General features: G+C 39.8%; 1 protein-coding gene across 3 annotated transcripts in view; it reads right to left on the reverse strand.

The window, feature by feature from the left end:
* The window catches only part of LOC105925275 (low-density lipoprotein receptor-related protein 8), a 122,579-nt gene that overhangs the window by 40,652 nt on the left and 59,028 nt on the right, over positions 1–22,899 (reverse strand). For all 3 annotated transcript variants that reach the window (XM_012861035.3, XM_012861036.3, XM_012861034.3), the window contains exons 4-5: positions 15,532–15,660; positions 3,646–4,035 (exon numbers count right to left, since the gene is read on the reverse strand). In XM_012861035.3, coding sequence (XP_012716489.2) covers positions 3,646–4,035; positions 15,532–15,660 — 519 coding nt within the window. The remainder of the gene's footprint in view (positions 1–3,645; positions 4,036–15,531; positions 15,661–22,899) is intronic.

A 22,899-nucleotide genomic window follows, 5' to 3' on the forward strand; every position in this document is an offset into this window, starting at 1 on the left:
ACTGCAGCTTTAAAGTGCTATTACCTAAAGTGAAGTTCAGCTGTCGCAGCAGAATATTCCAGACATTCACTTGTTTTCAACCTTTACCAAAAACTATTAGCTCTCTTTCAAATCACAGGTTGTCAATTAAAAAAAAAAAATCACAACACATGATCACAAAGAAAAAAGAAATTTTGTAACAGGTGATTTGAAAGGAGAATAGTTTGCAGATAGGTTTCAAGGCATTAAACGGATATCATTGTACTAAGGCCTCAGTCAGATGGTACAATAAAAAAAACAATCTACAGCAACATATTTTTATACTCCTCAATTGTATCATTCAAGTTATTGGAATCATTTTTCAACCCTAAAAGAAAGTGGAAAATCTTGATCACAGTAGACAAAAAATTAGCACTATAAAAATGGTTGTGACAAACTTTTCTGGCTAAGTTCCCCTTTAAAGAAAAAAAAAAAATCACAAATGTATTGGGTTCTTTGGAAGACATATCCAGTCTCTGTGTTCTCCTCCCCACTTATTAAAAACAGCAGGTATCAGCATCTTTACTTCTCTTCCTATTCTCTCTCAGTCTGTTTGCAGCATTTATACTGCGTCAAACTGTGACTTTACTCAGACAGGTCCAACAACATTGGATCTGTCTTCACACTGCAGAGAAATGCAACCCATATCCGTCTTTTTCTTGGCAGTAAGAACTGCCCAAATCTTTTCATGCCCAAGAAAATCTGATTTGTGCCACTTCCATACGTTGTACTATTTCGGACACGTATGGGATATTTTTCAAAGCGTCCGCAGTCTGAACGGTCATGTCGCATTTTATCCGTCTTTCACGTCACTCTCCAGTCTCTCACTATATATCCACACACAGTGGTAGCAGCTGGTGCTCCATAAAATACCATTAATAATAGCAGTGCTGCTTTCTTCTTACCTTACCTCATCTTGCTATGATGTGGTCTTAATAATGTTGGCTCCCATTGCTCAACAGCTTTCTTATAATAAAGAGATATTGGCAGGTATCCTCATTTCTCTATTTCTTCCAGGATTTGTTTTAAACCAAACTTTATTGAAACACTTCTAGTAACAACTGCATTCACCATTACTTCCATAAACAATCTGCTACTGTGCAACGTCTCTTTCCGTTATCTGCGAATGCGGGTCGCTTTGTAGTCTTGAACCGTTCAGACAGCAGTATGATAGCAGTCACATTTAATAGTACTATGAATGGCCACCCTCAAAAAAAAAAATCAGATTTTAGCAAAAAAATAACAACTGAGTATCAAGACCTGCAGTGTGAATGCAGTCTTAGTTTCACTTGTGGAGGCATATTTTTTTCCCATATGTTTAGAGGAAATAACCGTCTCCCACACTGCACAGTCAGTAGCTCCCCGATCGGCTTGCGTCACAACGAAGGGGGCCTGATAAAATACAAAGCTTAGATACCAAAGTTCTGCCAGGTGCAGCCAGTTGCTGCTCATCTTCATCATTATCATCATCATCATCATCATCTATTTACTGCTGGTTACACCTTGTTATGTCAATGTGTCTAAATTCAGGGGCTGTATCCTTTAAAAGATCCCAGTCTACGCAGCCTGGGTTCTTCAGAGGCCTCGAAGACCACAAAGGCCGGAAGTGAGCAGCTGTCTCAACCTTCACCAGCTATTCCCACCCTTACCTCAACGTAACTTCTGTCGCCTAGCAACCATGACAAGGTGAATTACAGAGCTGTGCATTTCCAAATATATTCTCCTGCTCTTAACTATTAAAGTTAAGAAAAACTATCCCATTATGAAGATTAATTTAATCCCTGCCGAAGTGATTTGTTCAGTAACAAATGAAACACTGACATAAACCAAACATGAACTGTTAGATCACAGCTTCCATTTCCACTCAGTGGGGAGAGCCAGCCAGCCTGCAGAACGAGGTGCCAGCTGCCAGGTGTCAGATGTCAGGTGTTCTCTATGGGTAAAGCGGGCCTCGTCTGCCGGGTCAGCTGACAGCAGGGAAGGCGGGCTGCCTGTTACCGCAGTGGGAAACGGATGTCTCCGGAAAAGTCGGAGCGTTTTTGTAATTAAGCAATGTCTTTGTAAACCGACCAGATATTTGAGGTTTACAAAGCTACATTCTCACCTAAAAACATCTTAAAAGTTAATATTGTGTCACAGAGAAATCCATGTCACTAAAACTTAACTCTATACTGCACACAACAAGGAAATAACTTCCTAAACTGTATGAATCTAAAAACAGAAATTGCAATGAATAAAGGGAGACGGAGTCACTTCTCCACATACACTCCACACTGTGAGAGGGCATCGGCCAACTCCACCCTGCACTGAGCACAGTTCATGTCGTGTTGTCCTGTAGTTTTCTCTATCAGTATCAACAGTTTTGTTCCATACCCTTGCTACTGGTGTTTCTAGCTGTGTTTCCATCCAATTCTCATGCAAATTTTGAACAAACGTTTACAATATCTCTAAAAAGAGAATGTGCATTAGCGAATTAGTTAGCAAATTAACCAGGCGACCCACAGTATGATGTCGTCATATGTTGACGTTGGCTGTAATAAACAGGAAGCAGAGGTTGTTAACTAGCAAGGACCACAAATCACTAATGGAGCGAGGCTTCAATGAATGTGCTGAGTTTTTTTTTTTCAAGGATGAGACTAAGAAATGCTTGTGTCTCTTCGTTGTTCCACACGTATCTGTTGTTGCTTCCAGCCCTGTTTGAGCATTAGGGAATATCCCTGAAGATGTCGGCGGCGGAAATAGCTGATCAGTCATGTGAGGTAAACGTTCGCTACATCAGAACTAATTAGAGAAATGTATCTCCATCTCCTCTTTAGCGCATTTACTGTTTTTTGAAAAAGTCAAAAACCACTTCAAGCGAGCGTAAAAACGTTATTGCGAACCATAGCAGGTTTTTTGTAGCTGCTGGTTGCTGGATTTTGTCATTTCATTCTATGCAGTTTTTTGTCTCATTCCTTTCTGTTATTCTTGCTTTGTTGTACCTCTTCTCCTCTTCCTCTGTCATGTTTTGCATCAGTTTGTACATACTGCTATTAAAACAATAAAATAAATCAATGAGGATTTATATGTATAAAGCAAATTCAATTCAATTCAGTTTTATTTATATAGGACCAATTCACAACACATGTCATCTCAAGGCACTTTACAAAGTCAAATTCAATCAAATCGTCCAGACAGATTGGTCAAGAAGTTTCCTATCTAAGGAAACCCAGCAGATTGCATCAAGTCTTGACAAGCAGCATTCACTCCTCCTGAAAGAGCGTAGAGCTACAGGGAGAGTCGTCTGCATTGTTGATGGCTTTGCAGCAATCCCTCATACTGAGCATGCATGAAGCGACAGTGGAGAGGAAAACTCCCCTTTAACAGGAAGGAAAAACCTCCAGCAGAACCAGAACTCAGTGTGAACGATCATCTGCCTCGACTGACTGAGGGTTATAGAAGACAGAGCAGAGACATAGAAAGCACACTATGTTATATGGAAATAGTGGATGATCTGCCCCCTTGGATGGTGGCACAGCTAATGGATATGTTTTTTTTGGCATAACTACGTCTGACAGAGCACCATTCTACTTGCCATGAAGCTGGACACTGATAAAGGAAAAAAAAAGAAGAAATAGAGACACTCACGACAGTTAGACTCATCAGACTTGTCTTTGCAGTCTGGATCTCCATCACACTTCCACGTCAGGCGAATGCATTCCCCATTGGCACAACGAAACTCGCCACCAGTGCAGTTAGCTCTGCGATTAGGCAGGTAGGGGGCGCCATCACCACCGCAGCGTTCTGGGCTTTCATCGGAACTGTCAGAGCAGTCGGGATCCCCGTCACAGCTCCACATCAGTGGTACACACTCCGAGGTGTTACAGCGGAAATGGTTGGGCCCGCAAGTCTGCGGTGAAGAACACTTGAGCTCATCGCTGCCGTCTCCACAGTCATCATCACCATCGCACACATAGACGGTGGCCAGACATTTACGGTTAGCACACATGAACTCTGCGCTGGGGCAGGCTTTGGCATCTAAAGTCAGAAATGACAAAAGGCAGAGATGAGTATCAAGAGCCAAAGTATTACATTTTCATAAATACATTCTAATAACTTAATTTAGAGAAAGTGAAGTCCTTGGTGACAAAAAGTAAACAGAAACATGAATGAATTTTGTTAATTAATGTTAAAAGCTTTTCCTTACATTTAACAAAAGTAAGGTTGAAAGGATACTGAATGAATATTATGACATAATGGTGTGAATTTCAATTTAAGCGGCAGGTCACAGACACAGAAGTTTCCCTTGGTAACAGTCTAAAATAAAGCTGGATAGGATGAGAGCAAAAATCACAAGAAAATATGGAGAGGCTTCCTCTTCACATGAGTGAATGCATTTTCATATTCCATAGTCTTTTGTTTTTTTTTTTGCTGGAACTAACAAAAGCATCAATAATAATATGTTGTTGTGTCAATATCAAAGTATTTTAAAGGGTTTTTTAATCCTGAAAAATATTTAATTTGAATTGAAAGTTTTTTTTTAATTTTTTTTTTAGATAAATTCATACCTCTGTGTGCAGGTCATCTTGCATGAGGAAATAACTTAATGTGCCTTTATTAAAGTATCTCAACATGTACCCACAATTTGATGCCTGATATCCATAAAAATCCGAATCAGATGTATTGGCTGAGATTGTGTGCCCAAGCAAGGAGTTTGACTTTGGTTTCACACACTCACAACGTACAGACATTAAAGAAGTAATAAACCAAATTTCATTATTTGACATTGAAAGAACTAAAAAATAGTTTTGTGAAGAACTAAAGTGAACGTTTTAGATGGACTATGGTATAACATCACACACCATTTATCTGTGTTGTTACCAAGTCTGATGTTTACAATGCCGGGCCGGCCTTGTAAACATCAGGTAACAAGAGGCTTTGTAAACAAAAGGTAAAAAAAGCCCTTGAGGTGGAAAGTGAGGGCTCCCACTGAGAGTCCACAGCCTCACAGAGGTCGGCAACAGAAAAAAATCCTATTTACACAAACCTCGGGGAGTTCAGCCTCTGCGCCACACTGCTTTAGTTGCTCCAGCTGGTTACAGGAACGGGTTTATGTTTTACCTTATTTTATGAGGGATCAGCTGTGGTGTGGGGCAGCAGCTGGCTGTATATGCTGCACAGCAGCACCAAACGGCAAACCTTACACATCACCTATAACTGCTACAGATGTGAAGGAGCCACAAAATAAAACTAGTCAGAAGCAGCAGAGTACATAATTGTGCTCGGTTCTGATTATTGCGTCCTTTAACAGACTTGAACGGAGTTCATCCTTAAAATAAAAATCAGACATAATTGTTACTTACTGTTATGTCAATCATGGTTTTTTTTTTTATTAAATGGTCGGACTTAATAACCTGGCTGGTACCATAATTGTTGCCAAGATGGGTTGGACAATTAAATGAAAACATGTGTTGTGGATTCAGTTCAATAAAAGGGTTATTATTCATTAATATTAAACAAGCTGCTGCAGCTGGTTCTGAAGTGCATTTTAACCACTGCCCTGGTTTCGCCTCAACACACTCTCTATCCTAATTTGGAATTAAATCATTAAAGAGCCTCAATAAACATGTGCATTATTACACAAGGGGCAGAGCATTAGCAATGTATGAGTGGCCGGGTTAAACCGGAGAGGCACTTTGTTTTCCGCTGGGGCGATGAATAAATGTACTTAAAGACTTCTGAGCAAGGTTGATCCCACAGACCATCTGCTGAGGATGTCATACAAGTTGGTAGGTTTTAACTGGTGAATAAATAATACAGAAAACAAGTTTTCTGGAAAGTTGAGTGTCTCATTTTATTTACAGCACTTTGAAAGAAGTATTTGACCCTGATAGATTTCTACTGACTTTAGTAACTGGATCCTGAACCTAAAAACTGGTTGTGCAAAAAAATTACATTTTTTTTTCTATTCCAATTTTAAACAGACTCCTTCCATGGATTTAGTTCCAAGCTTTGACTAAAATTATCGTTCTGTGGCAAAACCCATGTGTTTTTGGGCTCAAGGTCACTAACGTCTGTTTTTTAGTTTTTTTTGGTAGAAAGTAAAGGCAAGTGGAAAAGGTCCTGAAACAGCAGATTAGCCACAAAACCTCACACTAACACCACTATGTTTAACGGTTGGTATGATGTTTTTTTTTTTTTTTAAATAAAATCCTGTGTTAGTTTTCTATTTTTAATGATTGAACAGAACACGCACTTTACAAAAAGTTCAACATTTTTCTTGCCAGCCCACAGAATATTATCCCAAAAGTCTTGGAGAACATGAAGATATTTTGTAACAAATATGAAACAGGCCTTTATGTTCTTTTTTATGGTCAGCAGATATTTTCACATTGACCTCTCCTACTACTAGTCGTAGCTTCAAACTGTATACTTTCCAAAATGATCAGAAAGTATGATTCTCATTTTGCTTTATCAGACAAATAAGATGACTTGAAGAGAAATTAATTCAGACAATTTCACTACTGTAATAATCTATAAGGCATAACATCATTAAACTCAAAGCACACAATATTGTGAGGGAATCAAAACCTAATACCTCGAGAGCTACAGAAATGTATCAACATTTTCTGTTCCCTCTCTTCTTCATCTTAAAGGGTAGAACATTTTCTGTGCAAACACTAAAAGAGTCAGGAGTTGGGAGCTTAGCACTTTCCTTAATCCGGCTGCATTAATGATGGAGGATTGTTGCCAGCGGCAACCGGTGGTTCAGATGAAGAGCAAACGGAAGACATGTTGCTCTCCCTGCATTACTATAACAGGTGATGAGTGTGTGCATGAGAATAGATGGATTAATACAGTGTCAAAGGTGAAATTTAAAGTAATATGGAGTAATTATCGACTCAGATGTTAAATTTAATAAACACGTCAGCTATGTTTTGCAGAAAGTTTTTTTCTAAAAGGCAAATAGCAAAGGCTAAAGATATAGTTGATAATCCTGTTCAGAAACCCTTTGTTATACTCTGTAAAATCGTCCTTCCATCCTGAAAGTAGTCAATACATTTTTAGTCAAATAGATTACTGCAACAGTGTTTTCACAGGCCTGCCTAAAAAGTGGATCAGACAGCTGTAGCTGATCCAGAACGCTGCTGCCCGCGTCCTCACTAAGACTAAGAAAGTAGAGCACATCACCCCAGTTCTAAAGTCCTTACACTGGCTCCCTGTATCTCAGAGAATAGACTTTAAAATACTTCTGTTAGTCTATAAATCCCTGAATGGCTTAGCACCTAAATACATCACAGACTTGTTATCAGTGTATCAACCCTCCAGACCACTCAGGTCTTCTGGCTCCAGCCTACTCTGCATACCTAGAACCAGAACTAAACAAGGAGAAGCAGCATTTAGTTCCTATGCTCCACTGATCTGGAACAAACTTCCAGAAAACTGTAAAAGTGCGGAAAACCTGAGTTCCTTTAAATCAAGATTAAAAACACATTTGTTTAGGATTGCCTTTGACTGTTCTAGTTAAACTGTTTTACTGAAACATCATTAGTTCAACTTTAACTGTTAATGTTTGCTTTTAGTTTCTACTTTCCCATGTTTTATTTTGTTTCAATGTTTCTACATTTTATTCCTATTTGCTTTTATTCTGTTTTTATTTCCCTATATTTTAATCATGTAAAGCACTTTGCATTGTCTTTGTACTGAAATGTGCTATACAAATAAATTTGCCTTGCCTTGGTCATGTATTCAGAAAAAGGAGGATTAAAAAAAAAATCCATCTCTTTGAAAGCTGCAAGCCTGTAAACACTCTAACCAATCCTTACCATTCGGTCCGAATAGCAGGGATTTGTCAGAGTTTTGGTCCTGCTGTAACCCCCCCCCCCCCCCCCCCCCCCCCCCCCCTCCTCTGTCCCTCAAGTTCCAGGGGCATCACCTTATCTATTGGTTGTCCCACATGCCATCATGCTGACCGTAGACTTTGAACATGGCTGTCAGTCACAAGAAGCAAACCGCGTTAATGTTTATGAGAAGAATAGGAAGGCCTCAGTAGATAGAAATAAGGCCAGGGTGGATTTGAGAGATTTTTGAGGAGTGGAAGAATAAGTTAAGACGGTCTTGCACATATGAAGTTATTCAAAACTTGGGGAAACTTCTCTTCTGGAAAAATCTGCAACTCTATACCTTTAAGCCAGTTTTACTAAGCACAACCTGGAGAAAATAATACAAGCTTTTCTCTAAACTCATCTCAACTTCCGCATCTTCAGCTTGTTCAAAATGCTGATGCCTGTCATGGGGTAACCCATGACTTCAGATATGAAATACCTTTATGGTATGTTCACACCAAACGCAGTGTCCCGCAAAACTTCTGTCTGCGCCACACGGTGTTGACTATTGTGCATTTGGCATGAACAAAAGGTGACACCGGCTTCACCGCGTCATCAAATAGGAGAAGCTTCTGTCCGCTTGTCTGTTCTACTCAACACGGCGGACCGGGATTTTACCAAACGAGTCACGGTGCTGCATTTAATGGGGAAAGCTGAATAACGGCGCCGGTGTCCCTTCCACGGATCTCAGACAGAAGCACCAGGAGAATGCAAAGCAAGAGGCCAAGAGACAGATTACCCGATCTCCCCAGCGAACTGGCAGCTGGCCGGTCCAGTTCTGGAGCTACAAGAGGAGGACGAATGATGAACGATTTAACAGTCATTTAAAGGACTAAATTAAAACGGCTTTTTTCAAAGCAACCCACAAACCTTTAAAGAGCATGCCTTTCTTCATGATTTTTCCATCTACTATGTGATTGAAAAAAGCTTTGCCTGCGCTGCGCTCCTTCATCGTGTATCACAACAAGAACCAGACCCTGACTGGTTCCTGCGACGCAATTTGACAGAAAAGTTCAGATTTTTGAACTCCAGCGAAAGTCACCGCTCCACTCGTTCCGTGCCAACCGAGCTGACCGCACCACTCCAACCACGCGGACCTCACCGCGGGCTGCTTCACCACTCCTGACCGCGGCCTTTGCATAGGAATAATATGTAAATCCACCGCCTCACTGTGATCAGTGTGAACGCACTATTATTGTTCCACAATGGGGAAATTCGGGCTGGACAGTGGCAAAAACAGAGTTATACTAGGTGAGTAATGAATAGCAAGCTAATTTCAAACAAAAGAGAATTAACTTTTCAGAAAGGCAACTAGACGGTTTTGTGCAATTATTGATATATGGCTTATTCGGAAAAATATGCAAGTTTCAAGTTCAATAGAAATTTACAGAACGATGTGATAAAATTATGCAATATGTATGATGGTACAAGCAAACACTAAGTAATGTATGCAAATGGAAATTAGTATCTGAGAGACTAAATTGTTCTTGATCAGATCAGAACCCGTGCAACCGTTAGCGTGTTTCTAAACACTTATTGAGTCTGTTTTGAGCAGCAGAGATTAGAAAGTCTAGCAGCAGCTGGGAGGAACCTATGCGCCTAAGAATATTTGATTAAGCATTAAAATATGCTTATAAAAATTATGCATTTTAGGTAATATTTTTGCTTTTCTTGAGCTACTAAATGACCTGTGAATTTTCAGGATTTTATTTCTCCTGAGGTGATGCAAAGCCTTCTTTGGTTTCTACAATATCAGAATAAAAAAGTATTAATTATTTAGCTGTAGATTTTTGGGTATAGACCCAACTGAAAAAGGCACATAGACCTTTTTCAACTATTTATTTTTTTATAATTCTGCTATTTCCACCTATTCAGATAGAAATAGATTTAAAAAAGTGTATTTTCATTTGCTGGTTGGATGAGTTTTCATCCATCTGAATGGAAGGAGTACTCTGACTAGATGAAATAGACCTGTCTGTGATTGAATGATGGTGCGGTTCATTTACATACAGCTTAAGTCATTGCACTGCTGATGCTGAGCGTGAGGAGCAGGCGAAGCTCAGAGACAAAGCCAAGCAGGAGCATAGCAAGAGTTTGTCAAAGTTGAGCGTGTGCCGGACACATATTGAGCATGCATATGTGAGATTTAAACTCTGAATACCTGTCCCCCTGCCCGCTCACATTCGTGTCTGCGCTCTCAAGTTGGTGCCACAAATATAACGCCAAAGAGTAGAAACTTCCACGCAAGAGTTGTGCAGTTTGAGCCAATAGGCACAGAGCACTAGAACTCAATACCTAGGGGTCTAGTGCTGTCGTGTACTTTTAATGAGTTAAGTTTGAATATTCAAAGTTTTTTTTTTTTTTATTGGGATATCTTTTTCCTCAGAATTTTGCTCTTCATCATCCAAACTCTGCACAATGTACGTCCACCTACTAGGGAGAACTGAGTAAAATAAAGCACCAGCTGGAGTATGAAGTCTCTGAGTCCTCCTTCCAACGTTAGCCCAAATCTTACACCTATCTTTTAACTGGTACCCACAGACATGAAGACATCTAACCAATTCTGAATTGTCTCCATTGGCTTTCTGTGCACCACACAATTAGTTGTAAACTCCTGATGTAGGCTTTAAAATGCCTAAATGTTCCTTCTCTTCTATACAGAAAAATCCAATTGTTGTGTTTCTGTAATGATCCTGGCACTGGAGCTGATCCGTTTCTCTATCATCTCACCTGTTCAGTCTCCACCTCTCTGCAATTAACCTTTACTGGTTCCACCTGTCTCCAGCTGAATAAAAGCCCCGTCATTTTCAGTCTCCAGTGCCAGATCGTCTCGAGCCTCACGGTGAGAACCTTCAAGGAATTATTTACTAAGCCTGTTTGCCTTTCTGAAACCCGACTCCGACTTGTTGCCTGTTTTTTGAGCCTGCCTGTTCCTAGTCTGATTCTGCCTGCCTGGTTCCCTTTTTTCCTGGAACCCTCACCCGTGGACTACCTTCCCGTATACCGGACTGGACCTGTTGTGAGTACTGCAACTTGCCTTTCCCCTCTGACACTGTGAGCCTCCTAGTTACTGGATTTGGATTTGGACCTGGACCTGCCTCTTGGATTTCCCCCCTGTACCTCTGCTGGATTATTGGACTCCCCGTTACCGGACCTGGATTGCCCCTGGACAAATGTCTCTTGGAAAGCCCCGTTGTGATAGACTGCCCCTCAGCCACTCAACGGCTGCCTGTGGACGGATCCGGCTTCCGAAGCAGCGTGTCTGTACAGCCCGGTTCTCCTTATTATAAGGTCAGTTTCTCAGCAAGATCTCACCATTCACTTGTTGTTGGTGAGTCTAAACCTGTGCTTCTACCTCCAGGAGGTTCCTGCCTGTGAGCGCGCAGCCGCGAGCCCTGAGAGCCGACACCTGCTTCTCCAGTGTATAAATAAACTTTTAAAAAACGTTATTAACCTGTTGTGGTGAATCTTGGGTCCAGTTGTCGGCTCATTACAGTTTCTATATAATTGAAAATGGAGGTAAAGGATCCATGTTTTATTTTCTTTTTTTATTTATTTTTTTATAAATATACTAGCCTCAGATCATACGTTTGTCTGTTTTGGTTAAAAGAATAATGCAATCCAATAGTTTTCAGAATTTGCTATACAGTTTCGTTTTATTAGTACAATGTTGCACAGCTTTTATAGTAGCAGAGCTTTTATTGATTTATGGAGTTACATATAATTCTAAGGTGGAAGCGTCAGAAGGAATGGCCTTAGGTATTATAGTTTAACTATTCATAAAATGAGCAGATTTGAATTTGCAGTTTAAGTGAAAACAACAACGTTATAGCTGAAAGTCCTTGGTTTCTTTTTGTATAGTTATTCCCATCCTTTAGAGTGAAAAGAAAAAAGCTCTTAGCATTTTTAAAGGAGTGCACACCTGCAGGTGAATGCATGAAAGCTGCAGCTTCACACCCACACAAGACACACAGAAGGCCTATTCTATAAGCAAACCACCATTTATGAATAACAAAAGCGGGTGAGAATGTGCACAACCTGCACTGTTTAGACTGCATAAACATTCATATCACAAACAGAAATAGAAACATAAGTCCCTACACCACAGAGAGACAGGAAAGTCATCACCTGGTGAGGTCTCAAGATCACATTTGAAAATTTTTGATAGCTAATCAATGTCATCACCACCACATTCTACAAAAATATAAGTTCTTGAGTTTTGTAAATGTCATAGACTTTTATTACATAAAGTATGTATTTAATTTGTTTAATGGGCCAGTTAGGAAATTACAGGAATACTACTGCTTCAAGTGTTGATGTTCAAATCCCATCGAGCAGAACATATTTTTCTTAGTCTTCTTTGTCAAAGGAGGACGCTCTGTATAACAATCCTTGCTTATTAGAAATCTACTGCAAAATGTCATGTTTTCAAGAAATCTGGTTATGAAAGCAATTGTTTATTTCTTCTGTTGTGTTTTAGGTCTGTGAAAGTCTGCACTGCCAGCTTTGCTTTTTAATGTACAGGCATGTTATTTCTATCTTAGAATGTGTTTTTACTTTGCTTTTTATTGGAAATGAGTGAATGATCCAACATCCACATCTGCTATTTTACATGGTCTACCACTTTGTGGATGGATCGCTGTCATTCCTCATTACAGAGGTGGCATCCTAGGCTGGACTGCGCCTATTTCCTGGGAGTGACTTAGTCTTTTACAAACGCTTGTAGAAGCAGCCTGCACACTGTTGCTGGTTTTGTACACCCCGGACAATGGAAGCGTCAGACAATATCTGAATTCAATGATTTAGATGGTTCAGCGAATACTTATGGAAATCTACTGCGATTTTAAATCAGGACTCTTGACGTGTACTGCACAGTGCCATGTCTGCGTTATGAGCAGCAGAGGTGCTGCCGCTGTGTTAAAGATTAACTCTGGTTAAAAATGTGATTCTTGCTGCTGAACAACTGACACTTTTACTTTAATAAAAGTGGACTGGAATGAGGTGATGCCTGCAAGCTAGTTTAGGCAGGGAGCCAGAGCCTGTGCTGCTGCTGCTTCACATGTGATCTCCTATAGAACATATAAACATACCTCACCAATTTGGACGGTCTATTTAAGCTTTCTGAATCATTCTGCATAACATGTCACACTGCTGCTCTGCTGCTTTTCAGCCCATCCACCCCTCCAGCACTCACGTGGGCTCCAGCGTTATAGACTATCTCCTCATTTCTGTCATGCTGAAACTCTAGGGGTGGAAAAACATTTCACTCCATAACATGTAGAGCAACATTTGCATTAAGTGAAAATATAAGAGTCTCAATGTCAAACCTAATACATATTCTATGCTCTCTAATACAGATATATATATATATATATATATATATATATATATATATATTATTTTTTATTTTTTTATTTATTTTTTATTTATTTTAATTTATTTATATATATATATATATATATATATATATATATATATATAATTTTTTATTTATTTATTTTATTATTTTTTATTTATTTATTTTATTTTTTATTTATTTATTTATTTCATTTCAACATTTACAGATGAGTTGTCCTTGCAAACTGATTTTTGTGATGCCTCAAAAGCAACATGTTGCCAGAGCACAGACTGTTCCGCAAAACATGTTGCTTCCCTGCTTCCCAGTATGGTAACAAATATGAACTGTGACACACTCAAAGCTCCCAAATAAACCGATATACACATTGATGTGAGAAAAAGCAAAAAATAAATAAAATAAAAAACGCATTGATATTATATCAAATGAAGCATTCTTCAAGTTTCAGTTTAAGCTTTCTGGCGTTTCTGCATTGACTTTTTCTGAATCTTAAATTTTTTTTTAATTCTGAGTCTAAGCTGAGACCACTTTAAAAGCAGACAATTCTCTTGGCCTAAACTTGGTTGAAATGTAGAAGTCTGAATCAGGGCTACATTTATGAAACTTCATGGGGACTTTGTGTAGCTTCAGTATTTATATACGGCCTATTGCTCAGCGGGAAAGCTTTATAAACCTTAGGACAGACTTTTAGAAAAGTTTTTAGTAGAAAAATAATACACAGTGGAACATTGTGACTTTTGCAAAAGTAAGCAAGTTTGATTTTTATCTGAAGCCTCAGTTAAACTTTTCTGTTGACCTTTTACCAGTATGCGTGACAACAATGTCAGTACTACCTTCTGAATTTTGATGAGTACAGCTATTAGACATTGTAATTTTTTTCAGATTGCAGAGCTGCAGCACAGACAAAGAAGGAGGGAAAAATCAATGCTATGCAGATCCAGATTTGATCTGCAGAAACATTTAAAAAGCTTCTAATCCTTGTTTCAGACATCCTCTTTCAGGTTGGTACTGAGTCCAATCACTCTTCAGATAAACTGGTCTGAGCAGCATTTAATAGTTTTAATTTGTGATGCTATCAGACCCAATTCTACGCTAATGCAACAGCCAGCATCTCTCAGCTGGTCATGCTTGGCGCCATTAGTCCCTGCAGGGACTTGAGCCCTTGGCTGGGTGGACAACATCCTGCTGCCTGCCCTTGTGTCACTACTGAGAGGCTTAGACTGCCACATCAATACAGACATTAGAAAGAGAACAGGATTAGTCCAGGCTAGAATGGCTCTCAATGAACAGCGCAGTGAAAAGCCAGCTAAGCTAAGAAGGTGTTAGACTGAAAGTCAATAGAGTCACTACTACTTGCTCCAGTATGAGGGCATGAAGGCCACTTTGAGCTCTGAACGTCATTCAGAGGATAATTACACAATTACTGTTATACGGCGATTTTTAATCAGACGGGTTTAAATAGAACATCATGCTTTCAATTAAATACTTTTTTCAGATTTTCAGTTTAATTTTGTCATATGTGGTTTCCGTCCTTTGATGAAAACTCCTAATTACTTATATTTTTAACAGGTTAAATCAATGGCAATGCTGGACAGACGAGAGGTGGGTGTTGTGTGAGGCGCTGAATTCACACAACCCTAAAATGTTAGCATAGTAAGGAAATGTTTTCAAAATGTATTTTGCCAAATGCTGAAATGTGCCATTTCCACAGCCTTCAACTGTAAACACTTTCAGATTTGTTGCCTCAATCGCATTTTCCTGACGTAAAGAGGAAAGCGAGTGAGAAAAATAAACAGCAGATTCTTCACGGCTCCTCAGAAGTAGGCCAAGGATAGTCCCCGAAGCGATCTGGGGGTGGGGGTTACCATACGTGCGAGTCATGTGATTGGCTGCGTCTAAGGTGCCTTCATATTTGATGGCTCTAAGGGCTTCATGAAGAGTTTAAGAACTGTACAAATTATAATGGTAGAAATCCTCCTAATACCACCAGGAAGCCTAGATATGTGAAGTTTCACACCACAAACCATTTTATATCAAAGGGGACTCTACTGTCAAGTGTGGGTGGCTTAAATCAGAATTCACATCTATCTGATTATACAGTGACTTCTTACTTACTTTAATGTGTTGAACCTCTAAAGAACACGATCAAGGAGGTAAAAACCTTTTAAAATCTAAAAGGGATCCTCAGAAAGTCATTCACTTGAGCAGAACTGTGCTCCTGAGATGAAATCAGCAGCAAAAAATTAAATAAAAAAGACATTTCTTACAGGAAGGCGAGTTTGCAAAACTCACCAGATGCGCAGTCCTCCTCGTCCGCGCCGTTATCGCAGTCTTTCTCCCCATCGCATCTCCATGACAACGAGACACACTTGTTGGTGGATCCCCCGCAGTCAAATTTCTCTGGAGGGCACGTCTGTTTGCCTGTGGATGGAGATCAAAGAGACGGGGAAGATTTCAGCAGTGAATTTATAGTCCCGTTAAGGCAGTTTAAAAAAAACCCATAAAAACTACAAACCACAACAGCCATGATGCAGTTACAACTCCTCTGGTACTACAACACTCCAGCCAATTGATTTTACCGTCTGGGCAGCCTCTAGCAGGAGGGCATGCAGAAGGATACTGAAACACAGCTAATGCATATTTGGCTGAAACGCAAAGGAGCAACCCAGCCCTCCCTCCCCTCTTCTTCTTCTTTCCTGCCAATCTGTTCAAGTTGGCACGGTCGATTTGATCCTGATTACAGCGTGTTTAATATGACGAATGTGGTTAAATTTAAACCTTAGCTTACAGTGCGGCCTGAAGCTTTCCAGCAAGAAAACAAGGGCACAACCTACAAAGCAAATCATCCACCCTCTCAGATCTTAGTATTAGTTATTATTAATTAAAGATGCACGAAGAAATCGTCTGGTAACCAGCACCAGATGATTTTATGCTACTGGGCCTGATTCTGATCGGAAGGTTGGAAAATAAAAAGCAGAGGCTGATTCGCAATCAGTGAATTCACCATACAAAAGCCCTGCTGGGAAGCACTGACAGCAATGTGGAAGTTGGTTTACTACTAGAGGACCTCTCAGTTTAGCAACACGAAATGTGAAATGACGCCAGGAAGCACAAATGGTTAAAGAAGCTATTTAACAGAACATTGCTTTTTTAAAACTGTTTTTTTAAGCTCCCACAACAAGAAGGCAACTTTCAAGGTACAGGTTTACAAACTATGGATTAAACACATTTAAAATATCCACTCTGTAATCATGTTGTTGCCATTTGTCTTAAAACATTTACTTGAATCCAGTTGGTATTTATTTTTGCCATTATGTTATAGGGGAAAAAAATCCTCTAATTTGATGAACATCACATTCTCTGGTGGGAAAAAACACTGAACTATAATTAGCTTTTTATTTCAGTGAAGGAGATATAATGTAAATCTTTTTACTTTTCAGATATCCCTCCCCCAGTTGCTTGCTCCCCCTGACAAACCTATTTGCAGCCCCCACACAGGAAGGCAACTCCATTATTTGCTGTGGGCAGAGTAAGAACAAGCTCCGTAATGAACATCATTGGTGAGTTCTAATAGAATTTCTGATGCCGTCGCTGGTAATGTTGGCTGTACGTTGCATTGTGGGTTATTGAACGAGACAGGGAGGGAGTCTCTGAGGCCATGTTTGCACACAGAGTACATCTGTTCATACAGATAGAACATTGTGCTTATGTTTCAATTTGAATTCCTACTTATCTCATGCAAATCTGATTTTCTGAAGAGTTCAGCTAGAACAAGTGAAAAATCCTCTATTGCACTGAAAGAGTCGGATTACAACGTGTTTTAGTATGACCGCTAGAAGTTCTGTTATTGGAGCATCAGTACAAGTTTATGATTTGAACAGTACATGCTTTTTGTTCTGTTTTTGCTCCTGGCATTGAGGTCCAATAGGTCAGTCACATTTTGTGTTTGTAGGACATGGCTCTTATTGCAGTTTCTTTTTAGAGAACCACAGTAGTGAAGTCAGCACATCGATTTTACAAAAAGTAATTGTATTGCAACATTTCATCGTCTCACTAAGCCCCATTTCAGAGGAAATATTTAAAACCCTCATTGATAATCATAATCTGTCCCTTGATTTTCTTCCTAGTACACACACACACACACACACACACACACACACACACACACACACACACACTAAGTAAATGGGTGAGATACAGGGTACCTCCTAGCCAACTATGCAAGCATACAGTCAATAATCACCAATTTACAGGGGTAAAATTCACAAAATCTATGTTTTTTGACTTTAGGAAGAAACAGACATTTCCTGAGAAAACTGTATATGCAGAAGAACATATGAACCCCACGAGAAAAAAAAAAATCCAGTTCAGATTTGAACCCAGTATCCTCTTGCTTAGAGGACACAGCTCTAATCCCTTCAAAACAAGGGATGTGTCATGAACGGGGACAGAAGGACCCAGTATTCAGGCCGGACAAGCAGATGATATTTAAAGGAAATTTATTAACGAAAAAACGGACAGAACTTAAATGGGCATCTAGCCAAAAACAGAACAACATAGCTCAAAAACAAAAATAGTCCAAAACTGATAAATGGTAAGACTAAATCAAAAACAGAAGACAGGCAATATCCAATATACGAAAATCAGATCCAGTCAGGCAACGGGCAGGCAGTCAGAAAAAACAGGACAATCGGGGGGTCAGGCTAGCTCAGAACTCCAGAGGCTAATTGGGTCAGGTCTACAAGCAAACAGAGTACGGGGAATGCTGGACAAGACTCACCAATAGGCATGGAAAACAATGATCTGGCCTCGTGCAGGAGACAGAGGCAGGTATAAATAGGGGAGTGAGCAGGTGAATTGAGTAGAAACTAATTACAGGAAAACAGGTGGAACTAATCAGAGGCAGGGAAGTGACTGACAGAGAACCGAACTGATAGGTTGGTGACTGCTGACAGGGGAGTGACAAACTGATTGGGTGAAAACAGGGAGGTGAGCTGGCAGGTGAACAGAACTGAGCTAAAAGCTTGCAGAACCCTGACTGATAATATAAAACAAAGAACAAAAGCAAACCACAACAAAACTCAAACTATTCCATAAACCAAACTAAGACAGAACCTAAACCTAAGACAGATTTGGTAAAATAGAAAGAAGTACAAAACAAACCAATAACAAAACTCCAACCATGACAGGATGGATGTATTTTTTGCCAAACTGCCACGGTACATATGTTACACAGAGGTCCGGGCAGCCAGACAATCAATACATCCGTTATGGGCGATCACCACTTCTATTAAAAAAAAAGGGACCTAACATTTTATCTCAAATTTTTATGTCATAAGAGAAAATAAAGAGATTGATAACTTGTACTCCACACGAAAGTAATGCAACAACAACTGGTATGAACAGGAACCTGGTTGAAGATCTCCCTGCTTGTGTTTAGTCAGCGCTGCAAAGAGTTGGGCTTTCCAGTGACAGACGGGAATAGGAGCGGTGGACACACGTCCAGCCCGCTGGTCATATAACCATGTGCCTATGACAGTGTATCACTGATATCTGCCTTTATTTTCTGGTCTTACTTTGCAGCTTTCCATGCACCTTTGTAAAATTTTGCTTCATGCTATTTGATATTCTAGCATTCACCACAAGAAAACAAAAAGAACAGATACCAAATGTTCACGAAGTTTTATACCAAGTTATAAGATATTGATAATTTTATAAGCTATTTATTTTGTATTTTTGAGTGGGCAGAAAATGTAATACACCTGCTGGTGACACAGTGTAACCCCCCTCCCCAACCTTACTGTTCTTAAAACAGGAACAGTAATGCTGTGTTCACACCGCATGTATTTTGAGTGTCAAGGGCATCTGGTTTACATGCAAAGTCTATGGTGGACGTCAATAGGTCCCGAGGCACCTTTTGAGCTTTTAACGTCGGAGGCGGCAGATGCTAGAGTTGAAAAATCTGAACTTTTGCAACTGGACGCGGAGTTTCAACCAATTAGAGAGACCATGTTCATATGTGACGTAGAGGTGGAATTTTTAATGGGACAGAAGGACCATGATAAAGCTGGGAAATCAACAATGGAGGACAAACTCATCGTCGCTGTTTGTGCGCCTCCTATTATCTATGATCACCTAACACTACAGAGGCAGTAAAGGACCTTTCCTGGAGAAGGATTTGCGAGGAAGTTGGACTCTTGGGTAAGTTATCAAAACTTTTAACACGGTAAATATTTCCCCACATTTGAGGAAAAAAACAGAGCAGCTCCTCCCAAACGCGTTTGACCACTCTGTCAACACTTTGCTGACACTCTGCACAGGCGTCCAAGCTGAGGCGCTCCAGTCTGAAAGCAACATAACACTTGAACTACTGCCAGAAAGTATATGAAAGTATATGATAAATATATCAAATCTGCCTAAATTGTGGTCTTATATGTAATTAAAGGCAAGCATTCATCCTCTGCTTGAAAATGTCCTTGCACCATTGAGGGGATGACACTAGGAAGGCGAGAGGAGGAAGTCCGGGAGACAGTTTGCGTCTGGGGAAAGCGAGCAGTAAAGATGGCTGATGCTGCCGGGTCATGACCCCTTCAGAAAAGAAGAAAAAAAAAACTCAGAGCCCTGACATAGCCAGCACTTTCTGTTACTACATCAGCAAATACTTAAGACTCAGAGAACCGTGTGTTGCAGTTTTCTGTTAACTTGGAAGTGACATTTACCTCATGCACAAACTGTGGGCTGAAAAACAGCTGCAGGTAAATGTCAAACAGACGATCGTAGCTCTGAAGAGATTTCAGAATGAGGGAGAGACTCCTAAAGCTTGCTGTGCAATAGACTGTCAGTCAACACTGTTGACAGCTGTACCTTATTAAAATAATATGCTGGAATATGTCCTGCAGTGATGTAGGAGATAAGAAAGGATTATGGTAACAAATAAGCAGTGTGATCATGCAGTTCTGTATTAGCCAGACAACAAAATATTGAGTATAGATGCTAAATGGTTTCTGCTAGTCTTATGCCAGCAATAGGAATGTACTGTCTTTGTTCTTGACTTGTCTTGTCTTCTCCAGTCAAACCTAATTTACTTTTTTCCAAACACAAGCGTCAAGCACTGACAAGTGGAGTATGTAAATGCTGAAGCGAAATGAATGCTTACGACTGAGTTATGTTGGAATGCCAAAGAATACAGGGGCTGCTTGAAATTCACAAAACATAAAAAGATGAAAGAGGTGCAGGGGAAAGAACCTTTGAAAGAAGAAAGAGCATTCAACTGGAATGAATTTTAGCTCCACGCACAACCTCACTGAGCATGATGAGGAAAATAAAACGGTGAGAATGAGAAAAGGAGCAACACAAAGGAGGAAATCAGAAGCAATAGGGGTTCCACAAGAGACAAGGAATGTGGGATATCAAGGGAGGATGGGATGGATGAAGAGGAAAAGGTGATGCGCAACCTGTACTATTTTGTTCTAAAGCTAAATCGAAGCCATCCATACCAAGTGGAAGGAGATGAGGGAAGAACGGCAGACTGAGCACAGACCCGAGCAGAATGTGAATCCACTGATTGGAGGGTGAGCTGTCCTATCCTTTTAACTGATGGCTCCTTAATGAAGCGTGAACTCTGCTCCTTCAGACTCCAAACAGAGATATCAGACCAAAGTTGTGCCATTGGATCCACAACAAAGACAGCTAAAGTTAATGGATTCAGGTTTGAAAGTTAACAGCTTTATAAAAGTGCTAATCTACAACAGACAAATCAACTGCTTGGCTATCATTTACCATCATGGGGAAAAGTGTCTCCAGACATGTCTTTGTTTCAAGACTAAATTCAGCTCCACAGCAATGACACTGCACTTTTAATTTGAGAAGTACAGCTAAACTTGCCATTTGTGGCAGTTTTTCTTTTTCCATCAGAAAGCTTTGAATGAAAAACTAAAAAGGAGACAAAATCTTTGTTCCATGATTCTGATGCAACATGAATAGATTATCAGAGGGCTTCATAGGAACTAGTAGATTGAAAATAAGTTAAACAGACCTAATCTAATCTAGTGCTATACTACAGCATGCCACAGAGGTAATGAATTTCAGACTGGTATTATAAATTAATGATCATCCTTCGTTCAACTAATAATCATTTAAGAGTTTATCAGATCTTCAGTTTGCTTTAATTCTACATCTGGTCCCCATCTAAAAAGGTGTGTGTGAATTAGTATTCAGACCCCTTTACTCTGAGAACCCTAAACACAGTCGAATGTAACCAATTGCCTTCAGCAACTACCTAATTAGAAAATAGAGCCCATCCTTTTGTGATTTACTTGGCATATAAAATGATCTTTTCCATGCAGGCCTCAGAAGGTTTTCAGAGAACATCGGTTAATAAACAGCATCAAGAAGACAAAGGAAAACAGCAGACAGGAGGAGATGTTTAAAGCAGGTTTAGGTTCTAAAAACAGCATCCACGTTTTTACATATGACAGAGCTCAGTTCAATACATCATTCAAAAATAAAACATGCATAGCACAACTGCAAACCTACGAATATCCTCCACATAAACTCACAGGCCAGGCTAGGACAGCAATAATAAGAAAAGCAGCCAAGAGGCGGATGGCTGCAGAGATCCACAGCTGACATGAGGGACTTTGTAGAGAACATAACAAATAGCCATGTACTACTCAGATCTGGCTGTATATAAAATATAGCAAGAAGATAAGCCATTGTTCAAAAACAGCCAGAAGGTCCCAATTTATGTTAGCCAAAAGCCATGTACTGGACACAGCACACATAAGGAATCAGGTGTTTCTGGTCAGGAGTACAACTAGATGCAAATCGTTGTGTGTTCCTAAACACATTCTCCCAACCATTCCCACACAGCATCATGCTGTGGGGAATTTCTTTCTTTTGTAAGGCTTGAAAACCCAGTCCAAGTTGATGGGAAGATGGATGGAGCTAGATGTATCCTGGTAGAAAATCTGTTATATAAGACTAGAGACTGGCACCCCACCTTCCAGCACGACAACAAACCCAACACATACATTCAGAGGTCCAGTAGAAGAACTAAGCAAATTTATGACTGTAGAAAAGCAGTATTATTTAAAATCTTGGGTACACATACAGTAAAGATACAAGCAGGAATTTTTTAGGAATACACTGTGCTTTTTATGCCTCCATCGGGTTCTATTTACTGCAGGAGCCCTCTATGGCATGTGCACCTGTAAAAGTCAATGTCACTGTTGGGGTGGTGAAGGATATAATTCAGCACCTCCGTCTCAGAGCTAAAAAAGGCACAAAGTGCTTCAGTATCATGAGTCATTCTCAGTTTCACTGCTTCATTAAATTGGGCTAGGGTGGACATGTCGACTTTGAATTATAGATCTGTTGTGAAAAAGAACCCACTTGCTGCTTGGAGACTACAGGTTGGAAAATTGTTGTTCTCAGTAAAGTGTCTTTGCAAGAAATAGACTTTTGCTTCACATTAAATGCTCTATCCCTGCTCCCTAAGAGGTACTTCATTATTCGAATAAAACCTCTGTAAACTATTGCTTTTTTTTCATCCATTTGTTAGCAAAACCCTCTCAGAGTTTGCTTGGTGGAAATGCTGAACATGTTTACACCAACTAGATAATGCACAGCTTAAAGTGGTTGGATAAATATGTACTTAAA

This window comes from Fundulus heteroclitus, chromosome 6 (assembly GCF_011125445.2).
Source record: "Fundulus heteroclitus isolate FHET01 chromosome 6, MU-UCD_Fhet_4.1, whole genome shotgun sequence".
NCBI classification, from domain to species: Eukaryota; Metazoa; Chordata; class Actinopteri; order Cyprinodontiformes; family Fundulidae; genus Fundulus; species Fundulus heteroclitus.